This window comes from Hylobates moloch, unplaced genomic scaffold (assembly GCF_009828535.3).
Source record: "Hylobates moloch isolate HMO894 unplaced genomic scaffold, HMol_V3 SCAFFOLD_13, whole genome shotgun sequence".
Classification (NCBI taxonomy): domain Eukaryota; kingdom Metazoa; phylum Chordata; class Mammalia; order Primates; family Hylobatidae; genus Hylobates; species Hylobates moloch.
In genome coordinates this window covers 70,959,429-70,978,292 of record NW_026652288.1, presented here as the reverse complement: position 1 = coordinate 70,978,292, position 18,864 = coordinate 70,959,429, and the positions used below count along the sequence as shown (strand labels likewise).

Here is an 18,864-nt window from a genome sequence, read left to right as displayed (position 1 = left end):
CTTCTCCTATAATCTGGATTTTCAGGTTCAAAGGAAGGTTTTCTCCTCTTATACTTTGGGAACTCAGTTTTTTTGCTGTCTTGTGGAATTTGCAGAGTGAGCTGTTTCTTCCACAGGATCTGTGAACTCTTGCTCTTCCTGGCACATTCCTGCAGTGGTTCTTGGAGCAGAAGTTCACGGTGTGAGTTTCCATACTCTGTCCTGTCCATCCAAATGGTAGCTGCATCTTAGTCCTTTTCTTCCCAAATGCCTATATTTTGAAGATATTTTTATTAATAATCTTTAAATAAAACAGAGGCTTATGCCTGTAATCCTAGCACTCTGGGAGGCTGAGGCAGGCAGATCGCTTGAGCCCAGGAGTTTGAGACCAGCCTGGCCAACATGGTGAAACCCTGTTTTTATGAAAAAATACAAAAATTAGCCAGGTGTGGTGGCATGCACCTGTACTCCCAGCACTCGGAAGGCTAAGGTGGAAGGATCACCTGAGCCCAGGGAGGTTGAGGCTGCAGTGAGCCGTGATCACACCAGTGCACTCCAGCCTGGGTGACATGCTGTCTCAAAAGAAAAAAAACAAATAAACATTGTATTTATTTACCAAAGATTACTATAATAAAAAAATTAAAATGCATTCATGTTTTTATTTTTTTGACAGAATATATTATTTAAGTACTCATTTTTCTTTAAGCCAATTTATTAGGGCTCTTTTATATAAATATCATACAGGCAACGCGTATAAATACACAAACAGAAGTAGATCTGGTAGAGTAATACGCTTTTTATTTGCCAGTTTTTAAGTTTGTCTTTCCCATTTTAGACCATCAGTCTCTTGATTACTTGCTTCCTGCCCTAAACAGTGGTCAGCTGGGCAACTCTAAATTTGCATTTTTAAGAGGGCAACTCTTAGATCAAACAAGATAGAGGATTTACATTTTATTTAAACCAAGAAAAAATGGTGTGACTTAAAGTTCACACCATTTTGGCCAGGAAAAGCAGACACTCTTACACATGGAGATTTCTTTAAAGACGTAAATTTTTAAATTGTATTATTGGCTTTAGGGTGAAGCCTTTTAAGGAACAGGGTGAGGAAGAAGTCAGTTTCTAGGGAATAATAAGCAGGCACAACTGGAAGGTAAAACAGATCACCAGGGATTAAAGATCCCATTTGTATATTGAATCCTGAGTTCTCAAAAAGATGGAAGCTCAACCGGATGAGGCATTACAGCGCTTCCACAGTGTATCTCATTGCAAAGGCATTTTTCCAAGGCTGGTGAGCAACCCAATGGCAATCAGCTCACTCTGTTATCAGCCTGTTCCCCCATTCAATACCTTCTTCATGCCCAAGAGCATGCTTTCTTATCTAAATGTGCAAAGAAAGGAGTGTTTTCCTGTGGTAATAACAATTCACTATAAGCAACTGCCACTTATAGTGAATGGTTATTACTACAGAGCAGTAGTAAAAGTATATTTCCTACGTAGCTTATTATATACCAAGGCTAAACTATATCTGTAAAAGTATATTTCTTACCTAGCTATTACACACCAAGGCTGAAAGTTTCCTCATAATGCAGAGTTATTTTTGATGCTCCCCAAAGTAAAAAAGATCAGGTGATGCAATGTAAAACAGAGCGAAGTCTTAGATTTTGAGCAGATCTGTCCGTTTACAGTTCTTGGGGTTCCATGAGGAAAACAGAGTTTTTTCCTAAAATGGGGTCTCCTCCTCTGTTTTTCCTAAGGAGTCCCAGGCTGTCAGAAATTACCTTAAGTCCTCGATTGTGGGCATCAAGGGTAGCAAGAAGACAGAAGTAAGTGGAGAAACAATTCAGTGGACTGAGAAGAAAACTTTTTTTCCTCAAAAAACAAGATTCAAGAATAGAAAAAAGCATAAAGCCCTTTTGAATATACGTATAGCTTTGATATCTGTTTTTAATTAAGCTGACTTTTAATTCTAGAGCTCTTTTTTCTTAAAAAAAAATTCTTTAAAATGTCTTTTTACCAGCTAGAGCTGGGACAAACAGCTGACACCCTTGGCTTTTAAGCCTTCTTTTTTTTTGCCCCCACGAAGATATTTTCCCAAGTGAAACCGGTAAGCCTTAACTTAGGTTATGACTTAGCCACAGATGCATGAGGTGTGCAAAGGGAGGGCAAGTGGTTTTTACAAGATCTAGAATCACCCCAAAGGTAGCTCAGAGAAGGGAAAATTCAACACAGGAAGTTAGAAGTTGTTCATGGAGAGAAAAAAAAATCAATAAATGGCAAAGGTCACACAAATAACAGACCAGAAAGGACTCATTCTCTAAGCCAGCAGTTGAACTCAGGCTGCCATTGCGAAAGGGCAAAGCCTTTGCTGCCGAGCTGTAGCATGGGGCAATTGCCATTATTTTTCCCAGAAGGAGCCTAGAGCAGGCATTTTCGGGCTTGAAAAGGATTTTAACTGCTTAAGATGATTTTTAAGGCTAACGATGACATTATAATGCATCCTTCTTTTAATTTAAACCTTTAAAAAATTGTTGAGAATAAGAGATTGCTAAAATCCTTTTTGTTTTAATGGTGTACTTAGTTGTAATAGCGACTCAATCCAATATTCTTTAAAGTCAAATGGTAATTTTTCAGATTTTTTTTTTATTTTTTAAAATCATACAAGCAAGAAATATTTCTAGAGAGGGGGTAGAGTAGGCATTTCTACGATCCCCAAGAATTTACTCTCAGAAATGGGCTTAAGGTAGCATGAGACCTTTTAAGACAAAACTCACCCAAGGGCTTGACACATTTGAACTAAGAGTGTCCTGACTCCTTTCAGACTAGCCACCGATGTGAACCTGAAAATTCCCACCCTTCAAGTGGTGGAGACAAAGAGAGAGTACCTCTACATGGTCACAGGGTCATGCTCCCCAGGACATAAAACAAGAGGGAAACCTCATTCAGTTTTTGTTTCAGGGACCCAAAGCAAAGTTTATAACTGACCAGTCTGCTGGGCCAGCTTGCCGGCGGGAGACCTAGGCCTGCGTTTTATCCAGTGGAACGCCGTCCGTGACAGAATGGCAAAGAGAGACAAATTCAGAGCACAAAGTACACCAGATTCGCTACAATCTAAGACTTGTCACACTAATCCTTTTTATCATTAATTAAAACCTTGCAGAGGAGGCAAACAGTGATTTGTATCATTCTCTTAACCAGTTTGCACAGAGAGAGGCCAGAAGCCCGGCTAGCAGGAAATTCTTACCTTTCGCTGGGCAGGGTTTAGGGTCTCCTTTCTCTGAGTGGCTCTGGTGACCCTACTTGCCACTATATTGTTAAGAATTTTTAGTATTTCCTTTTGTTTCCCATGAGTATGGAAAACATGGAACAGACACAATTGTTACATATAAAATAGACATCATTAAAAAAGAAAGTGTTATGTGGAAGGGCTTAATACAAATAGAAAAAGGTCTGACATTTAACAAATTACTGATTAATTCCTTTCACCCTTTCTTTGACCTAATTCTCCTCATTTGTATTTATCAAGTTTATAAACATATTGACGACGTACATGCAACGTTCGCGAACAATTTTCAAACTGTTAACCAATTAGTTTTTAAAAGCCTTTTAAATGATCTTGTCTTCTCCACAGGAATGATTTAGGCAATGAAGAAAAATTAACAAACTCCACATTGTTTGTTCTTTACTGGGAAGAATCATGACTTAATAAGAGTGAAGCACTCCATGGTTGTTTGTAAGCACATTTATTCATAAGCTTATATTATTTGACTTTAAGGCCTTACTACTGGCAAGGAATAGCTTTTTAAGTGAAGTCGTTTGCTGTGAAGAGCAGTTTTACATAAATAAACTATAATAATTAGTTTATGTATTATATATATTTATTTATATAAACTGCTCTTCACAGAAATGGCTTCACTTAATATTTTATTGATTGATTGATTGAGTCCAGGATCTTGCTCTTTCTCCCAGGCTGGGGTGCAATGGTGCAATCACAGCTCACCGCAGCCTCAACCTCCTGGACTCAAGAGAGCCTCTCGTCTTAGCCTCCTGAGTAGCTGGGACTCTAGGTTTGTGCCACGAGAGCTGGCTAATTTTTAAAATTTTTTGTAGAGACCAGGTCTCCCTATGTGGCCCTGGCTGGTCTCGAACTCGTGGGCACAATTGATCCTCTCACCTTGGCCTTCTAAAGTGCTGGGATTACAGGTGTCAGCCACCACACCCAGCCAAGCAGTTGTGTTTTATATAGAGATCATTAAAAAAAAAAAAAATCATGTCTGTAGTAAGACATCCAGATGTTAATCAGTTTCTTCCTTTAAAATTATTCTAAAAGGCTTTCAGAAGAACTGGGATTTTTTCTCATTGAAAGATAAAATAACATTTATGAAAGCTAGATCAGCTGTTTTATAAACTCACAGTACATAGAGAAAAATGCCTTTTTAAAAAGGTTGAGGAAAGTAGGATATTCAGTTACCTTCTGAAGTTCACACAGCCAGTGACAGAACCCAGATCAGAACTCTGTTTGCTCCCTTCTTTGTGCCCCCAAAACTGGGCAGATGCTATTATCAAGCTGCCGTGCCGTAAACTAGATCTCTCAGCACCTGCTGTGTACCAAGTCCCAAAATAAGTGTTGAGTTTGTGCTGAGAATTAAACAAACATACCCTTTACTTCTGCCCTGATGGTTTTAGGAAATCTCCCTTTCCTTACTTTTTGACAAACATTACCTGCATCATTTTGCACTTTTTCCACATAGAAATGAAATTGTTTTCAGAAGCTAATCTCTTTCAATTACTCAAATTTACTCTATGCTGTGGAAGCTGGCAGGAAATCAGTTCACATTTTTTATGTACCTTTTTACTAAAAAGATTGTCTTGCAAAGGACCTGGACTTGTTTTGTTTGTTGTTGTTGTTTTTGTGTCTGCTAATTCACAGTTTAGTGATCAGTGTCCCAGAATAGACGTGTTCACAAAAGAGTGCAAATGATATTCTTGTATGACCCTAATCTCAGTGTATGGTCATGATTCTGTATGTGAAAATCTGTCTCAAGGTATCTTGTGTAGCAAAGAATGATCAGGGCACCAAGTGTGCAAATTACTGCTAGAAGTGATTTTGCCTGTTGGTCTTTTCAAAGGCTAGAACAAGGAAATATATGCAGGTATATAAAAACATATACATATACACAAACATGCAAATATACATGCACAAATATGTATATATGTGAGTATGTGTAGATTACTTTCTGTTTATATATTTATAGTCATGTGCCACATACTGACATTTCAGTAAATAATGGACCACATATATGACAGTGGTTCCCGTGAGATTATAATACCATATTTTTATTGTACCTTTTCTGTGTTTAGATACATAAATATTTACCATTGTGTTACAGTTGTCTATAGTATTCAATACAGTAGCATGTTGTACAGATTTGTAGCCTAGGAGCAGTAGGTTATACCATACAGCTTAGATATGCAATAGGCTATGCAATCTAGGTCTGTGTAAATACACTCTATGATGTTCACACAATGACAAACTCCCCTAATGACACATTTCTCAGAATGTATCCTCGCCCTTAAGAGATGCAGGACTGTGTTACTTTCTGTTTTGTTCCCCTTCCAACTCTTACTGATTTAAGTATGTGGGATACTAAGAGTGGTGTCATTCCCTTTCTTATCCTTTCTACTCGATTTTCTCTCATTCTTATAGGTAACGAGGGCCATTGTTTTCTGATTTGTCCTTCTTGGGTTTGTTTTTGTAATGATAAGCAGGTATTTGTATATTTAAAACATTTCCCATTCTTTTCTTACACAAAAGATATCATACTATACATGCCTATTCATACTTTGTCTTATTGAAACCTCCTGGAAGTTACTCCGTATCAGTTCATAGAGATCTTCCTCATTATCTTTTACACTTACATAGTACTCCATTGTTTATTTTACTCAACCTGTCTCCTATTCAGGGTAATTTTTACCCTAAGTGCCAGTGGAAGAGTTTAGCATGATGTGGCGGGGCTGGAGGAAGGAAAAGAAGATAAGAAACAACATAGTCATCATAGAAAACTCAAAAACATTATGCTAAGTGAAAGGCCAAGCACAAAAGACTGCATATTATATGGTTTTATTTATATGAACTATCCAGGAAGGGCCCATTTATGGAGATAGAAAGTAGGTCAGTGGTTGTCCAGGACTGTGGTAAAAATGGGGAGTGACTGCAAATGGGCATGAGGGATAATGGAAACGTCGTATTAGACTGTCACACAACTCTGTAAATAAACTGAAGTCAGTGAATTGTACATTTAAAACAGTTGAATTTTATTGCATATCAGTGACACCTCAGTAATACTGTAAAAAAAATCAGCATCAGGTGGCATGTGTGACGTTCCTAACAGAATGTGATTATTTCTGATTCAAACACAATTGGAAGAATTAAACCTTCTTAGATGTCGTACATACTTGGTTGAAATCTTGGGAACCTTCCTCCAAATGATATATAGTAATCATATGTGTGTATCTATATCCAAATGACATATACTAATCGTATATATGTATATATGTATTATATATGTTTATTGCAAAGTGATATACACATATATAACATAAATGATATTAATATGTTACTTCAAATCAAAAGCATATATGTTTTTACAGCATTTTCTGCTTGAGGGATTTAGTGACCTTATAGCCCCTAAGGAAATTTAGTTATATTAAACTGCTTGTGGCAGAAAGGATTGATTTTAATTCTTTTAAAAAATTGAATTCTTAAAGACCTTGTAGGCTGGGCGTGGTGGCTCACGCCTGTAATCCCAGCACTTTGGGAGGCTGAGGTGAGTGGATCACGAGGTCAGGAGATCGAGACCATACTGGCTAACACTGTGAAACCCCGTCTCTACCAAAAAATACAAAAAAAATTAGCTGGGCGTGGTGGCGTGTGCCTGTAGTCCCAGCTACTCAGGAGGCTGAGGCAGGAGAATGGTGTGAACCCGGGAGGCGGAGCTTGCAGTGAGCTGAGATCACGCCACTGCACTCCAATCTGGGCTACAGAGCAAGACTCCATCTAAAAAAAAAAGACCTTGTAGACCACATTATTATGCCTTTTCTTTTATCGATGGGACTCTATTAAGAGTTTTAAAACTCTAGCTATGTAATAAAGTTAGGAATATAGTCTTCGACTCATCTGTTCTGCTCTTTAAATATTTATGCTACTCTGTTAGGCAGCCATTAAAATGATAATTATTAAGACTGTAGAAACATGGAAAGCTGTTATAATACAAATGAAAAAAGCAAAGTGCCAAATGGCTTAAATATCACAATTTCAACCAGTGCAACACATTTTTATACATGTGTGAAGGTCTAGAGCATAACAGATACAAACAATATTTGTGCTATGTGATGGGCTGGTAGGTGTTTCTCCCTTAATATTCTTGGATGTTGCTGCATTGCATCCAAATAAACTTGTTTTTTTAGCTATCTTAAGCGTACCATAAAGGAGAATGTAGAATCAAAGGGATAGTGCACATATTGGCGGCTGCCAGAATTTGTAACCTGCATTTGCAGACTTTTCTCAGAGAACCTTCAATACTAGAAATGTGTATGATGACGTTAAATCATTCTAAGCCACTAGAACTCTTCCCTTGTTTACCTGTGGCAAAGCCATTCTTATTCTCTTTTATGAAATCTACCAATAGAGCATGGGTGAACAATGATTTTTAGGGGTGGTAACTGCTGTTAATTATTTCTGTTGGAGGTAGAATAGGAAGAAAGTGGCTTGTGCTGACACGTAAATGATCTAGATGAGACTGGAAGAATATTTTGTCTGTATTGTTGGTGACTTTTGCCCACTGGAATGAGTTGCAAAAAGTTATTGAGGGTGCTTTATCTCTGGTTAGCTTTATAATTACAAGGGATTGTCAACTACCTTGTTTGGGGAAGGGAAAAGTAGGTTAGATGACTCTCAAGATTTCAGTGGACTTGATTTTTCAATTTACCTCTATCCAAATGGCTTTTCTGTGTGATAGGGAGCAATCAGGTAGAAAGCATAAAGCAGCTACATAAACAATTTAAGAAGCCTATTGTTTCAGACTCAGGGTCTCATAGATATCATATTATATGATTTATATGATTTTATGCTAAAACAATGTGCAGATATAGCATTCCTGTTAAAATGTTGAGCTGTTATAGCCATGGCAGTTCCATTTCAGGGAAAGGAAAAGGAGCTGAGAAAGGAAAGAAAGGGCTTGTGAACAAAACAGAGGACGCTGTGTCAGATACATAGGCAGTCCTTGCTGTTAGATCTCAGATAATATAGTTAACTCGGTTTTCCACTCTGGCTTAAATAATTTGTTTTATTCTCTCTTCCCGAGGAAACACCTTCCTAAATTATATTTTTTAGCCAGCCAATCCTTTGAACAGACATATCTAGTGAGCCTCTCATTGCCAGTGGATCAAAATCTTAACCAGCATCCCCAGTCCCCCCACAACCTAGTTTTATCTAGCTCATGGAATCATACATTCTGTCAATTCCCTTTTGAGTCGCTCTTCCAAAGATACAGGCTCATCTTTTCTCTTTTCTTCTGATCATTCTTAACTCATACCCTTTCCTATACCCAAGTCTTCATTGATGGTGTCTTATTACTACATTTCTCCCCATTCCAGCCTACTCTATTCTCTTTTTCTTTGGCCTTCCATAGTATTTCTGTATTTACTTCTGACTGGGCATTTATTTTTAACTATTTCAATAACAATAAAACTATAGCAGTGTCTTAGCTTGAATTACTGTAACAAAATACTATAGACTGGGTAGCTTAAACAACAGACATTTATTTCTCACAATGCTGGATGCTGAAAACTCTAAGATCAGAGTCCCAACAGATTCACTTCCTGGTGAGGGCTCTTTTCCTGGCTTGGAAAAGGTAGATGGCTACCTTCTTGCTGTATCTTCACATGGGGAGGGGGGCAGGTGGAGAGAGAAAGAGAGGGAAAGAAGGAAAGAGAGAGAGAGAGAGAGAGAGAGAGATCATGGGGCCCCACTTGCATGACCTCATCTGTTTCTAATTACCTCTCAAAAGACCCATCTCTAAATACCATCACACTGAGGGTTAGGGCTTTGGGGACAATACACATTCAGTCTGTTACAAATAGCTACCATTTTTAGTGTTTAGGATGTGCCAGCTACTGTTTTCAGTACTTTACATGAATTAACTCATTCAATCCTTACCTCAATTGAGGAAGTAGATAATTATTCCCATTTTATAGATAAGGAAATGAGTTACTAGCTGTATGTAGTCATACAGTTAGTAAGTGGCAGATGTGGATTTCTACCCCAAGCTGGAAACAGACCGTATTCTTCACCACAGCTCTGAATTGCCATTAATAAGTATCCTGCATAGATGTTTTGTTCTCTTAAAATTTACACTTTTTAAGGTCAAAGACAAAGTCTCCTTGTTCTTTGCTTCACCTCATGTAATAGTCTTGTGCCTGGAACAGGGAGTTGGTCTATAAACATCTGTTTATTGATGTGATCTATTGTCAGTGGTCAGTTAAGTTCTGATAGGCTTTTCTGGGAATTTTGGTTTGGTTGGTTTGATTTGGTGGTTTTGTCTTGAACCTTTAATTCCTCGTGTGAGATGGTTAATGTGGCTGTCAAGAATTCAACTATGTAGCTTTCATTGCCTAAAATTGATGCTTAGTGGTGGCCGAATATACTAATTTATGTCAAACTCAATCTCAACTTTTGTTCTGTGCTTTAAAGTGAACATTTCAAGTTTGTGTGTTTATTTTCTTAAGTAATTTTTTTTTTTTTTTGAGGCAAAGTTTTGCTCCTGTCACCCAGGCTGGAGTGCAATGGTGTGATCTCACCTCACTGCAACCTCTTTCTCCCGGGTTCAAGCAATTCTCCTGCCTTAACCTCCCGAATACCTGAGGTTACAGGTGCCTGCCACCACGCTTGGCTAATTTTTGTATTTTTAGTAGAGACGGGGTTTCACCATGTTGGCCAGGCTGGTCTCGAGCTCCTGACCTCAGGTGATCCACCTGCCTCGGCCTCCCAAAGTTCTGGGATTACAGTCATGAGCCACTGCGCCCAGCCTTCTTAAGTAATATTTTATTATTTGGGTATTTGATATGTCAGATAAAATGAGTAAACGCAACCTATACTTCATCTTCTTTGTAGTATCAAATCCTGAAACTATACTTAATTTTTTGCAGTTCCTCCTTGACTTCTTTGAGGGAAGGAAAGACTTCATGGAGTAAATTGTGAAGATTTGTTATGTTGAAGTGATCTTTAATAGGCACCCTATGCATACAATGTTAAGGTGTTGGATGAGATTATCTTTCCTAGTAAAGATAAAATATTTAGCCAAAAAAGCAGAAGTCTAATGTTGCTGAGGTTTGTTTATTGTGTTTCTTTTATCTGTTGTTTCTAACAGCATACTGCTTGATAAGGTAGGTACTCAGAACTAGGTATTTTGAGTGCTCTAATGGTTTATACATAGGTCTGTATATTAGTTGGTAATTTTTGTGAAATAAAAGCTATTTCTGGTTGATATAATAAAAAAATATTTGGAAGGGTACTGGATAACTTGCAGAATCAAAGGGAAAATGGGATCATCTGTCAGTCTTAGGAAGAATAAGAATTGTGACAACTGTCACATCTTAGAGTGGCCACTAGGAGTATCTCAGTTGTTGAATGGTTCAGTTCTGTTTTCAAGCAATGATCTGCTCAGGATTTATGTTCTTGGGAGGGAGTCAGATTTGCTCCAAGCTTAAGTCAGGTGTGTCTACTCTTTCACTGGAGTGACTGGCAGGCCATCAAAGACACACAAAATGGTAGACGAAAGGAAAAGTTGGGCACCATTACCAAACAAGGGGAAACAGGCAAAAATAACAGATTCCTATATCAAGCAAGATTCATCTCAAAGCAGAGTGGATTTAAATGACAGCTTTAACTTGGACTATAAGTGATTTGGATATTACCTGGATTCATTCAACAAGTTATTCCTCTAGAAGGGTTATCTTAGCAGTTTAATGCATCAGCAAGTGTTTTATGTTCAGCTGTGAAAACTTGATTTTTTTCTGATTACATTTACAAAGTTTTATTTAGCTATTTTCAAACATCACAAATATGTAACATGAATTCATATGTAATCATTATCCAATTTCAACAACAGTCAGCATTTTGCCAATCTAGTTTCTGTTGATTGCATTGAAAGCATTATTATAAGATACTTTTATAATTGGTTCTATAAAAACTCACAAGACTTATCATGTCTGAGAACTTACTTTAAGAACATAAATCCAAGTATCAAATGGTCATAAGTCTCATATCAAAAAACAGAACAGAAGATAGCCCTATGAAGTATTGCATTATTTACCTGGAAGTAGATTTTTTTTTTTTTCTGTTAGTAAGGCTTTTTACTGACTTAAGCCTGTTGAATCAATTCCTTAACAACTCACTTTTCAGATTACCTCTACCAAATTTGTTCTGGTCCTTGGAGTCTTTGCAGGTGTATCAGAGGTTTTATTTGACTCTAAAACCTGGACACCAGTATGCCAGTGCATTGTGTGATAGCTGGATACACTCTAATTTCTTTTGCAGTTGAAAGATGCATGAGTGTGATGCAGTCCGGGACACAGATGATCAAGCTGAAACGTGGAACCAAAGGGCTTGTCCGCCTCTTTTACCTGGATGAGCACCGGACACGCCTCCGATGGCGACCCTCTAGGAAGAGCGAGAAGGCGAAAAGTAAAACAAATCTTTGAATTCTTTGCTTGGCTAGACATAGTAACACATGGGTTATACTGAGTGGGCTCTTGAAGCTTCAGATCTGTGGAAGTTTTATACTTTTGTAAGTTTGGAGATAGTTGATTTTGGATATTGAGAGGCAGAATAATGACCATCTTTGGGGAATTTAAATCCATTAAAATTTTCTTGTCCATGAATGCTGTAAATGCTAATACTTCACCTGTGTTGGAGACATGATATATATATATATATATTTAGTTGGAATATATGGTTTTACAGCCCGAGATGTTTTACATTCCTATAAAAGGTGAGGGACATTATAAAGCTAATGGGCTTTAAAATGTATTGTCATATTCTGAACACTGTTAAGTGATTAATGAATTAACAACACCATTTAAATTTATCAAGTAAAGTAGTTTTGATGTGGCTCCTACTTAAAGCTACTTTCCCTCACACTATGTTAGTCAGCTTTCCCTAGAGAAACACAATCAATAGGATAGATAGATAGATAGATAGATAGATAGATAGATAGATAGATGTATGAGAGGACTTAGGAGAATTGGCTCATGTGATTATGAAGGCCAAGAAGTCACATGATAGACCATCTTCAAGCTGGAGAACCAGGGAAGCTGGTGGTGTAGCTCAGTTTGAGTCCAAAGGCCTGAGAAGCAGGGGAGATGATGGTATAATTCCAAGTCCAAGGTTGAAGGCCTGAGAACCTGGGGGCCACTGATGCAAGTCCCAGAGTACAAAGGCAGCAGAACCTTGGGCTGAGCGTAGGCTCATTTCCCTGTGAGTCATGTGGGAAATGAGTTGATACCAGAAGAAAATTGGGACCCTGCCATTAAGGCAGAAGTGAGGGGTAGATGGTGTATATAAATAATCAATAGGATATACAAACTTCTGATTCCTACTGAAAAATAAACAAGCACACAGACCAAAAATAATTTATTAGTCTGAAATTATCCTTCTTGCCCTGTGCTTCAGTGATCCAAACCTTCATATTTGCTCTGCTAACTAAATAATGCTAATCTCTGTGATTCCAGCCACTCCACAATCTAGCCATTGTCTACCTTTCCAGTTTTATCTCCCATTATTCTCCCTCTTGAGCTTTCCAGGCCACCATAAGCAGCCTGGTCAGCATCCCTGGAGTGGGCCTTATCTTTCTATATCTGTTTCTGCCTCTCCTCAGGTGTCATCTTGTTCCTCTCCACTTCTCCAAGCTCTGCTCTGCCTTCACCACCTTAGCCCTATGGCGTTTTCTCTAGGAATGCCAGTTCCATGTAGCTCAGCTATTTGATTGTCAGAAATTCTTTTTCCTTTCAGTTTTCTAATGATCTTCTTATGCATGTTGCAAAACACCAAAGTCCGCTCTAGGTCTTTGCATATTTTCTATAAATATGTAAACTATAAATTTGACATAGTCATTGCCACCTTTTCTACCAGTCTTTTTGCTTCAATTGACATATCTATTTTTTTTTTTTACTACAAATTTCAACACGTCCTGAATTATTGCCTTAGGAGAATGTTGTCAAGACAGCTCAGGCAGCACAAGTGTTATGTAGAGAAGGTTTCTAGTGGGAAAAAACAGGGCCTGGGTTTCACATTTAACCTGAAACCACAACTTGCAGGCAATGAATTTTTTCATACTTACTTATTTATTCTTTTTTGGAGATGGAATCTTGCTCTGTCACCCAGGCTGTAGTGCAGTGGCACGATCTTGGCTCACTGCAACCTCTGCCTCCCAGGTTCGAGCAATTCTCCTGCCTCAGCCTCCTGAGTAGCTAGGACTACAGGCACCTGCCACCATGCCCGGCTAATTTTTTTTGTATTTTAGCAGAGACGGGGTTTCACCGTGTTGCCCAGGCTGGTCTTGAACTCCTGAGCTCAGGCAATCTGCCCGCCTTGACCTCCCAAACTGCTAGGATTACAGGCGTGAGCACCCAGCCTCATACTTATTTTTTATATTTAAAATGATTTTGCTTTTCTTGTTTCTTAGTGCATGTAAACAAGTATCTTTGCCTGCTGTATAACTGTGTGTATCTCATTTTCCTCACAGTACTTATTGATTCCATTTACAAAGTGACTGAGGGCCGGCAGTCTGAAATATTCCACAGACAAGCTGAGGGGAACTTCGACCCCAGCTGCTGCTTCACCATCTACCATGGCAACCACATGGAGTCCCTGGACCTCATCACCTCCAACCCCGAGGAGGCCCGCACCTGGATCACAGGCCTCAAGTACCTGATGGCTGGCATAAGTGATGAAGACTCCCTTGCCAAAAGGCAGAGGACCCATGACCAATATCCTTTCTAGAACTGTATTTTCAGCTCTCTCTTGCTCTGTGTGTATGCGTGTGTGCATTTGTGAAGTAAGGATTAGACTGTTTTAATTTTTCCCATAATTTTCCTTTCTCTTTCTTTACCCCTCATACCCTTTTCTCCCCTCCTGACTCTCACTCCAAATAAATGAATGCATGAAATATATGGAAACTTAAGCTTGTATGAACTCAGGAGCAAAATTCTTTGAAGAGACCGAATCTAGCTCCACAATCAGAGGTCTCCAAATACAGCCTCAAGTTTCCTAAGAGAGAGAAAGTGCCCATTAAGTATCATTGCCTCTTTTAAATCATAGGCATATTCATTAACTGTAACTGGGAAAACACTGATTTGGATTAGAGAAAATCCTACTTTGTTATAAAGTCAGTTTAGTTTAACAAATACTTTGTGAGTTGCAATTAGGTACTGTGCACTGAGCTCCTTCCTGCTTTTTCTCTTTCTAACTTACAGTTTGGAAATTGAACTGATTGATACCAAAGGGGAAGTTATTTTTTACTTACTAATATTTACCCTCTCTTAATTGCTTGAGAAACTGGAATCTAAGTCTCATTCTTGATTAAACCCATGCTTGTGGTCCTGCAGTGCTGACAAGATAAATGATTAATGGAGTTGGTGTGCAGGCATCCTTCTTGCTGGGATTGACTGGGCATATAGCAAGGCCTTTCTGGCCTCAGTTTCCTTATCTGTAAAGTGAAGGTATAAGGTATAAGGTATAAGGCTAGTTGACTCCTTTGGTTCCCTTCTTCACATTTTGAATGGCCTTAAAATACAGGTGTCTCTGTCCATGCAGGGAGTAGCGCTACTCCCTTGCCGTCATTGGAATGTGTGCCCTAATTTTTTTCCCAGGGGTTGGTGATATATTTGTGCTGCTCTAGCTATAATCCTTCACCCAGAGTATTGTTGGAGAAGAATGGAAATAATTCAGCTCATGAAAGGATCTTGACAGTGTGAAAAGTCTGAGTTGATGAACCATGATGTTTTCATCAATATTCACAGCATGCAGATAAAGGCAACTGGGATTTAGAAATGAACAGAACACAAACAGGATTTAACTTTCTGTGCTTAAATCTGTTGGTTTGATTTCTAACTCTTTAACATTTGGTAAAAAACAACCAACCAAAAATACTGAATGTTTTCTGGTACAAGTATCAGAAACCATACTAACAGTGCCTTAAACAATAAAGAATATTCATTTTCTCATAAACAAGAGACCTGAGATGGGGCAGTTCCAGGGTCAGCTACTTCACTGGTTCAGTGATGTCATCAGAGACCCAGGTCCTGCCCTTCTCACCATGTTGGCTTGGTCTTGCAGCTGACTGCCCTTTGGTCAGAGAGAACTGCTGCAGCTTTAGGCAGTATCTCTAAACACAGCTCTGCACAGAGGTAGTAGAGTTTTCTTCTCACAAACTTTTTTTTTTTTGGAGATGGAGTCTTGCTCTGTCGTCTAGGCTGGAGTGCAGTGGCATGATCTCAGCTCACTGCAACCTCCGCCTTCTGGGTTCAAGCGATTCTCCTGCCTCAGCCTCCTGAGTAGCTGGGATTACAGGTGCCTGCCGCCATGCCCGGCTAATTTTTTTTTTTTTCTTTGTATTTTTAGTAGAGACAGCGTTTCACCCTGTTAGCCAGGATGGTCTTGATCTCCTGACCTCGTGATCTGCCCGCCTCGGCCTCCCAAAGTGCTGGGATTACAGGCGTGAGCCACCGCGCTTGGCCACAAATCTTTTTTTTTTTTTTTAAAGAGAAAAGAAAAACTTCCCAGAAATCCCCCAAAAGACAACTTCTCATCGTTTCCCAAAATTACTATTGCTGCCTCATTCCTGAACCAATCTCTTGCAGGAGAAATTAACTGACATAATTAAACTTTGATCTCTCCCTTTTTTTCACTCTTAAAAACTGAAGACTTAGGCTGGGTGCATGGCTCCTGGCTGTAATCACAGCACTTTAGGAGGCTGAGGTGGAAGGATCACTTGAGGCCAGGAGTTTGAGACCAGTCTGGGCAAAATAGTGAGACCCCATCTTTACAGAAAATTAAAAAGATTAGCCAGGTGTGGTGACACATGCCTGTAGTGCCGGCTACTCAGGAGGCGAGGTGGGAAGATTGCCTGAGCCCAGGAGTTGGAGGCAGCGGTGAGCTACCAAGACCCTGTCTCTTAAAAACAAAAAACTAACAAAAAAACCCTGAAGATTCTAAAGAGCTTTTGTTTATGTGGGATCTATTTATTGATACTTGTCATATTAGAGATTAAATGGGAGACATAAAAATGTGTTTATTTATAATAATAAACTCTGTTGCATGTTAATATTTTTATAAAAAGTATTTTTTCAAAGCAAAACACGTTAGAAAAACAGTATTGCTTCACCGTTTTACAAATCTCTTTAATGTCTGGCAATAGAACACGTGGGTTCTCTTATCTGCTTCTGCATTCAGTCTGTTGCGATATGTTGTTTTGATTGAAGTACACGAAGAAAATCTGGCCTCACACAGACATGTAGTTGGAAAAAGGGGGAACCTCATGTTTATCGGGACCTCCAGGACTATACTTTGAGGACAGTTGTATTAAACCAAGATTTACCCCCCCAACCCCCCCATCCAGTTCCCACTCATCATTAAAGTACATGGCTTTTGGGTACCTGAACAAAATCAAGGTTGTGTAGCAAGGAAGAAGGAAGAGCAGTGGCCATGGGGAAGCAACCAAATCCAGAAGCTTCTAGCCTCATCCAGTTAACTAGGACAAGTTCACAGCATTCCATAGCTGCAAGTCACTTATAGAAGCCTCTCTCATAATCCTTGAAAGAGATGAGTTAGAGATGGGCATAAATCATCTTTTTGCTTTGTTGGTCAAAAGTTTTTTGAACCTGATTGTCCACGTTTACTGGCACTTGAAAGTTTTCATATTCTATGGGATCCGTATTCTGAAAACATACTGTCCAGAAAGCAGGTGTACTGTGGCACTACACAGAGCAACCATTTTGTAAGAAATACAGAAGCAGTTGATTTTTGCGTCAGTGAAGGAATAAAAGGGAAATAATAAATTGAACAATAAAGAGGAAGCTGAAGTGAAAAATGAGAAAGGTTATTTTGAGTCAGGGAATCATTTTCATACAGATGTGTCAGAATTTAATAGGGTTTTAGATAATATCTTTTTGTTTGTTTGTTTGAGGCGGAGTCTCGCTCTGTCACCCAGGAGTGCAGTGGTGTGATCTCGGCTCACTGCAAGCTCCGCCTCCTGGGTTCACGCCATTCTCCTGCCTCAGGCTCCCTAGTAGCTGGAACTACAGGCGCCTGCCACCACGCCCAGCTAATTTTTTTTTTGTTTGTTTTGAGATGGAGTCTGGCTCTGTCGCCCAGGCTGGAGTGCAGTGGCAGGATCTCGGCTCACTGCAAGCTCTGCCTGGCCGGTTCACGCCATTCTCCTGCCTCAGCCTCCCGAGTAGCTGGGACTACAGGCGCCTGCCACCATGCCTGGCTAATTTTTTGTATTTTTAGTAGAGACGGGGTTTCACCGTGTTAGCTAGCATGGTCTCAATCTCCTGACCTTGTGATCCTCCCGCCTCGGCCTCCCAAAGTGCTGGGATTACAGGCGTGAGCCACCGCGCCTGGCCTAGATAATATCTTAATAATGGGATTACATCCTTAATTTGATAAACATTTAACTACATTAATGAAAAGAACAGATTTGGGATGTTCATTATTAGATTTCACTTAGGACTGAAAATTTCAACTGTGAATGAAAAATGAGAATAATGAAATTAAATGGCTGCATGAGAAAACCCATCCAGTCTAGAGCGTAACTTATTTCTGCAGTATGGCCATGCTGAGTGATGGCCATGATGCAGTACTCACACTTACTAGAAGAAATCCAGTGTCATTAGGGATCAGACCCTGGTGCTGCACTGCCTGAGGTCGAGCCCCCACTCTGCCTGTGCTATGCAAATTTGGATGAATTACTTATGTTCTTTTGCCTTCAAGTCTTTTATCTGCAACATGGTGATGATGATAATGATAGTGTCTGCCATATAGAGGTGTGTTAAGATCAGTTGAGTGTATATAGTCCTTAGAACACTGCCTAGCACTTAATAAGCACTTTACAAGTAATAGGTACTGCTGTCATTGCTAAAAAGAGGTAAAGAGTGGCAAATCTTTAGCTTTCCTATTCAGATAAATGAAAGTCTGAATACTCAGCAGATCTGTATGCAAAGATGATGGTTCTGGCACTTAGGCTCAGCATTTCTCTCTATCAGACCATTCTCCTTCATGTTTTCCCCACCTTATCTCTTGACCCCATGAGGGAAATTTTTACTTCCAGAAGGCTTTAGGCCACCTGTTATGTATGTTATAAATCCAGACCTTATTCTTTCCCCCTCAAACTACTGGGCAAATCTGGCCCACTTCTGATTTTTGTGTGGATTCCTGAGCTAAGAATGGGTTTTAAATGGTTAAAAAAAATCAAAAGAAAAACATTTTGTGACCTGTGAAAATTACTTGAAATTAGAATTTCAGGGTTCTGAAATTCCAATAAAGGTTTATTGGAACACAACCATGTTCATTCATTTATATCTGTATGGCTGCTTTCTCATGACAGTGACAGAGTGGAATAGTTGCAGCTGACAGCAAATGTCCTGCAAAACTTAAAATATTCACTATCAGGCCCTTTACAGAAAAGTTTGCCCTCCCCTGTACTAGATAGGATCATTCAATGCTTTACATGCTCCTACAGTCTCTTGATAGAAAATCCTAGATCATTACTTTGCATTCAGTCTCACCCAGATTTTCTCTGAGGAATGACTGTTTCTCTTTCTAAAATT

At 39.2% G+C, this 18,864-nt stretch overlaps 1 protein-coding gene across 1 annotated transcript in view; it reads left to right on the top strand.

Moving 5' to 3' along the window:
* Positions 1-18,864, top strand: part of PLCH1 (phospholipase C eta 1) — a 258,562-nt gene that overhangs the window by 141,470 nt on the left and 98,228 nt on the right. The window contains exons 3-4 of the mRNA XM_032173906.2: positions 11,573-11,719; positions 13,779-14,022. Coding sequence (XP_032029797.1) covers positions 11,573-11,719; positions 13,779-14,022 — 391 coding nt within the window. The remainder of the gene's footprint in view (positions 1-11,572; positions 11,720-13,778; positions 14,023-18,864) is intronic.